This window comes from Sinocyclocheilus rhinocerous, unplaced genomic scaffold (assembly GCF_001515625.1).
Source record: "Sinocyclocheilus rhinocerous isolate Xijiao unplaced genomic scaffold, SAMN03320098_v1.1 scaffold444, whole genome shotgun sequence".
In the NCBI taxonomy this organism is placed as follows: Eukaryota; Metazoa; Chordata; class Actinopteri; order Cypriniformes; family Cyprinidae; genus Sinocyclocheilus; species Sinocyclocheilus rhinocerous.
This window is the reverse complement of record NW_015645540.1, coordinates 1493134-1499438: the sequence shown is the minus strand read 5'-3', so window position 1 is coordinate 1499438 and position 6305 is coordinate 1493134. Positions and strand designations below refer to the sequence as shown.

The 6305-nt window shown below is 35.9% G+C and overlaps 1 protein-coding gene across 1 annotated transcript; it reads left to right on the top strand.

Annotated features, from left to right (window-relative positions):
* The first annotated feature begins 2118 nt into the window (after positions 1-2118).
* LOC107706372 (epimerase family protein SDR39U1-like) lies at positions 2119-3555 on the top strand. Its single transcript, XM_016510067.1, has 3 exons — positions 2119-2188; positions 2484-2636; positions 2903-3555. Exons 1-3 carry the CDS (start codon positions 2170-2172, stop codon positions 3328-3330), a joined length of 600 nt encoding a protein of 199 aa, XP_016365553.1. The 5' UTR covers positions 2119-2169; the 3' UTR covers positions 3331-3555.
* The last annotated feature ends 2750 nt before the right edge of the window (positions 3556-6305 follow it).

Genomic DNA, 6305 nt, shown 5'->3' with positions numbered 1-6305 from the left:
TTTTTTATAGTTTTTGTTATTAGTTATGTATATTTGGTCTTTATGTTACATCTTCTGTTGTTTAATGAAAGTTTAATGCATTATTTAAGTATCATGTGTGTTACCATGATGGCGTTTTGTGTTTGCATGAATGACTCTGTGCACCTTCTATATATTAGTATATATTTCTGCTTGTGGCGAAGCTACTTGTGATGAGCTTTGATTCTTCATGTGGCTTTCTCTTTTACCACCTGCATTATGGTGGTCGTCAGTATGTTAAAGGTACAAAACAGATTTTAATAGCAGTGTGCATTGTTGAATTTACATTCAAATTTTCTTGTTTGTAAATTAGTTGTATACTATAAAATTTACAGTTTTTGGCCGTGTTTAGTTTTTGTAAAAACTACAGAATTTTTTTTTTTTTTTTTTACAGTGTACGGTAGAGAATAAACAGGTCAACAATTTCACCGAAAGAGACAGCATAAAGACCTACAGTTTTTACATTTATCAATTGACAATTCCATTATGAGAACGCATTTATGCAGCTTGCTTTCATTTTAAAAATCAACCTTCAAGTTTGTAAACCGTTCATACAGAACTACCCCCCCTTCCCCCAATTTTAAGACTGTATTAACATTATACATTAATTCCTGGATTATCTGGACTTAGGTGTATATTTAATATAATCTTCGCATCTTGTAAATAGTTGTACAAAGATCGCTTTAAACCATAAACCGGTTTAACAAGACAAATTAATTCACTAGCAAATGCTTACATTTTAGTCAATGCATTCACTTTTGGCAGTACAAATTCATATGCCGTAATCAAACCCTTCTGCTTGTTGTTCTGCTTGTTCATTTCCAACTTGTTGGAAATGTCTAAAACGGTTTAAAACCCAGTTAAATATGAATATGCATAACTTTTAAAAGTGTGTGACGTGACGTGAGGTATGGTTACCCATACTAGGAATTAGTGCTCTGCATTTAACCCATCCAAAGTGCACACACACAGCAGTGAACACACACCCGGAGCAGTGGGCAGCCATTTATGCTGCGGCGCCCGGGGAGCAGTTGGGGGTTTGGTGCCTTGCTCAAGGGCACCTCAGTCATGGTATTGAAGGTGGGAGAGAGCGCTGTACATTCACTCCCCCCACCTACAATCCCTGCCGGTACCTTTGGGTTACGAGTCCAACTCTCTAACCATTAGGCCACGACTTCCCCCATAACTTACTCTGTCACACAAAAGGATTTTAGCACCCAATCTCTTTTTTTATATTAAACTTTAAAATTCACTAGTACACAAGTCTCACCATGAATCAGACATTTTAAAGAGAATTTATTGTAGCGTTTCAAATCCTCACTGACATATATTGCTGGCATCTTTTACAGTAACAAGATGGCAAGCAAGCATGGACAAACCATACTACAGAACACAATTACGTACTTTAATCTTCTGTACCATAATTGGGTTATATCTCTGGTAAAATAAAGGCCAGTGGACCTCATTCAAATCCGTAGTAGAAAGTCAGTTCACATGAAGTAAACCCCTAAATAAAAAAAAGAAAATAAGAATTAATACAACACAGACATTAGATAAAAGGTAGTTACTTCATAGTTTGGATTTACTCTGTATCAGAACGAAATACAAAGCATACAAAGTAATGCCAAACTTGATATGAACCTGATTACAATGTTATTCAACATCATAGTAATAATTAATTGCTTCGTAAGGCCCAGCTCTGGAGTCATTCATGAATGTATGATGTTAAAATACCTTTTACAGATAAAGTTCAATCTAAATGTTGCATTTTCTTCTTCTTCTTCTTGTACGATTTAATGGCGGTTGACAAGCCAAATGTTGCATTTTGGTAACTGACATATTTACCTGTTCCAACAGGCTGATGTAGAGTCAGGAGGCCTCCCGCCATGTGACGGCGCTGTGAATCTAGCAGGGGAGAATATTATGAATCCTTTAAGATGGTAAGGATTTTTTTCTTAGTGACAGTGTATATGAATAATTACATTCAAATAATGATTCACTGATCTTCACTTTAGTATGGTTATATTAATATCATCTTAATATTTTCTCTAGGTGGAATAAAAGTTTCAAAAAGGATCTGTTCTCCAGCCGAGTAAACACAACCAAAATTCTTGTCCAAGCCATTGCTGCTTCACCCACTCCACCACATTCATGGGTGCTTGTTACAGGAATAGGTAAATAAGGGGTGTTTTTTTTTAGCAAGCTACACAATATATATATATATATATTTTTTATTTATTTATTTATTTATTTTTTCTAAATAATGAAGAGTAACTTGTCAGAATAAACCCATTTACATCCCTCTCCATCTGTGTTCTTGTCTCCTCTATACTGATTTGATCAGTTAAAGGAAAAAAGACCATTTATACAGATTACAGAGTAATGTTCTCTGTCTACAATTATGTTTAATAATGCAATTTTTAAGGTAGACTTTTCATGCCACTTTTCTCTGATTTTGTTTTCAGCATGTTATAAACCTTGTCTTCAAACCCAATACACTGAGGAGAGTGACTGGACACCATTTGACCTCCTGTCTCGTTTGGTGAAAGAGTGGGAGGCCGCAGGGCAACTTCCTGAAAACAGCGCTAAGAAAACAAGACAAGTGATCATCAGACCAGGTTAATATAAACAAATGTCTCGGCAGAGTGCTAGATCTCACCTGCAATATAACAAAATATAATGTAATAAATTACATTTCAAAATTTGTTAAAATAGAAAACAATTATTTTATATTGTAATAATATTTCACAATATTACTGTTTTTACTGTATCTTTGATCAAACGCCTTTGTGATCATAAGAGACTCAACAACAGAAAAAAAACGGACTGATTCCTAACTTTTGAACAGAAGTGTAATTTTGTACTTTCTTCCACTCACCCTCAGGTGCAGTGTTAGGGCGTGACGGTGGCGCCATGAAACAGATGTTGATTCCCTTCTGGCTTGGCCTGGGTGGGACGCTTGGCTCAGGACGACAGCCCTTCCCTTGGATCCATGTGTCAGACCTTGCTGGCATCATCGCCCATGCCTTGGAGCCCAAAGAAGGACCACCATCCACAGAGCCAGATGTATTTAATGGAGTTTCCCCTTCATTGAATACCAATTTTGAATTCACTAAGGCATTGGGCAGGACTCTAAAAAGACCTACTATCTTCCCTGTGCCTGGCTTTTTCTTGGATGTCTTCCTCGGTTCTGAGAGAGCTGTTATCCTCACACAAGGCCAGAAAGTGGTGCCCAAGAAAACCCTTGAGTCTGGCTTTGAGTTTCAATACCCAGATCTTACTTCTGCGTTGAAAGAAATTGTTGGATATTAGCAACCATTCAAAACAGAGAAGAGACCTGAGGAGATTTTTTAAGCATACAAGTGCAGTATATTTCTTATAATATATACATTTTAAATTAAAATTAAGCATATAAAAAATAAATCTTGCTTGTACTTGCTTGATTTAATGTACATTCTCAGAAAGACACATTGTTCTCAGCTCCTTTGTCGGTCCCCCTTAAAAAATATATTTATCTGTGTGTTCAAAATGAGTACTTCATTTGTAAATAAATGTTTATATGAAAATTATTGAGTCCAGCTGTGGTATCTGTGGTATAATCATAGCAGATGTTATGTCTCTCACGACTTTGAGTGGCTATATTTGGCTCATCTGTCTGAGCCATGGGGTCATCCTCTACATGGAACATTTGCATATTTTTCTTTAAACACTACATTTAGAGCAAATGCACATCAACACATGATAAAATCTATATATGGACACAATTCGCTTACTTACACCAACTGTTTAATGTTAGATATACTTATTAAGCTTCTTAAGTGATGTATCACATTACTGATTGCTGTAAAACTATAGAAATATGGCCAAAATCATAATAATAAAAACTTGCTAACCTCAAAATGAATCGTGTTCATATACAGCACAAAAGTAAAAATTGGAACTGGTAGTGGAACGTTTTACTATCCAAAATACTGCACATATATGAAAATACTCATGAAATACTTGTGAAGCTGACATATCTGGTGGTGTAATATAGTATAATCCATGTAAAAGTATTGAAAACTTTTAAAATTGTTTTATAATTATTATGCATGGGGTTTAAAACAAAAACTAGCAAAGGTGTTTAAAAAATTGTGAACATTTTAAATGTACAGCTTCCCTTATTTTTTTTATTTAGTTTGTTCCAAATGGTTTATGTATCACTTTAAATCATTTAGAAAATGTAAGAAATTTTGTTTGCAAATAGCCAATTTCTGCTTGTGTGAATAGTGCTTTCTTAATAAAATAGATAATTTCATAATGTAATGTTTTTATATTCCAAAATATAATTCTGAAAACATACAGCTTTCCCTTTTAATTTATATACATGATGCACGTTATATAAAAAAAAAGTTAATGGACACGTCACGCATCAACTACCCAATCACTGCGAATTCATTTACATAAACACCACCCTGAACGCTTGGTCGAGATTAGTGTTAAATATTTTAACCAACAAACAAACAAACAAACAAACAAACAATTATCTGAGAATCGAAGCTGAGCCGAAATGTTTTACTAATATATGTTTTAAAATTGTTTTACTTTCCATCAGCTAAATGATTCACCGTCATTGTAAAGAGTTGTTCAGTGGCGAGGCTAAATAAACGGACGCAGCTTACGTCACATTCCGGAGCGGATGGAAGCTTACTGTAGAGGTCACGTGCTGGGTGCTCGTCACTCTTCCAATCACCTCGGGGAAGGTCTGAGACAAGAGCCAATCGCTGTCCTCGCAGGACATCATCTGAACAGATGAGCGAGCGCACAGGCATCATGGGTGTCACAGCGCGGTGTTCTCGCACGAGACGTTGATATACGCGCAGTTTCAGCAAATCAACTGATGCGATCCCCGCTGACTTGGAAACACTCGCGGCTGGCGAATGAGTTCAATGTGTAAGCTAGTACAAGATGCTAGAACCCAATTCAGACTACTCTCCCTCCGCTTTTTTACTGCCTTTTAGCTATATTTACTATATACCATACCGAGAAGGTTAGGACGATTCCAAAGGCCTTGTTCAGAGTGTACACCCAACTAATTAACATACACGAAAATACTCGAGAAATACTTTGGGGACGTTGGCATGTCAGGTGGTGTAACATAGTACACACTACGTAGAACTATTTAAAAAAAAAAATTTTTTTATAATCATTATACATATATAATAATCATCAGACATGGAATTTAAATATACAGCTTCCCTTATTTATTTATTTTATTTTTTAATAAAATAGGATAGTCACAAGTTAAGATAGTCACATTATTCACATTAGCTGCCAGACCAAAAAAATCACTTCTATAAATTTCAAAAAGATTTTATAACATTACATGTTTTCAGTGTTTTTGTTTGTTCCAAAATGTTTAAGTATTATTTTAAATCATTTAGAAAATGTAAGAAATCAGAAAGAAATGTATTGCTAAGCATGTTCACAGACACAAGTAATTTGTCTTGGTGAATGAAGAAACTTCCAGTGCACAGCAAGAGAGCAACAGTACACAGTAAAATAAAAAGTAAATAAGATACATACAGTGCCTTGCGAAAGTATTCACACCCCTTAATTTTTTTTCACGTTTTGTTATGTTGCTGCCTTATGTTAAACTGCTTTAAATTACTTTTTTCCACATCAATCTACACTCCATACACCATACTGACAAAGCAAAAACAGAATTGTCACAATTCGTAAATGTATTAAAAATAAAAAAACTGAAATAAGTACACTGCATAACTAAATATTTAGCTGAAGCACCTTTACAGTCTCAAGTCTTTTTTGTTTGATGCGACAAGCTTTGCTTATCAGCATTTGGCAATAATCTGCCATTCTTCAACACGCCTCTTCACCTCTCAAGCTTTGTCAGCTTGGATGGGGAGAGATGCACATTTTCAGGTTTTTCCAGAAATATTTGACTGGGTTCAAGCTCAGGCTCTGGCTGGGCTACTCAAGGACATTCACACAGTTGTCTATAAGCCACTCTTGCTGTGTGCTTAGGGTCATTGTCCTGTTGGAAGGTGAACCTTCTGCCCCGTCTGAGGGTCTGAATGCTTTGGACTGGGTTTTCATTAAGGCTATCTCAATATTTTGGTGCATTGAGCTTTTCTTCTACTCTGATGAGTCCCTCAGTCCCTGCCGCTGAAAAACACCCCCACAGCATGAAGCTGCTACCAGCACACTTTACTTTTGGGATGGTACTCTGCAGGTGATGAGCAGAGCTGGTTTCCTTCAAACATGATGCTTGGAATTGAGGTTCATGT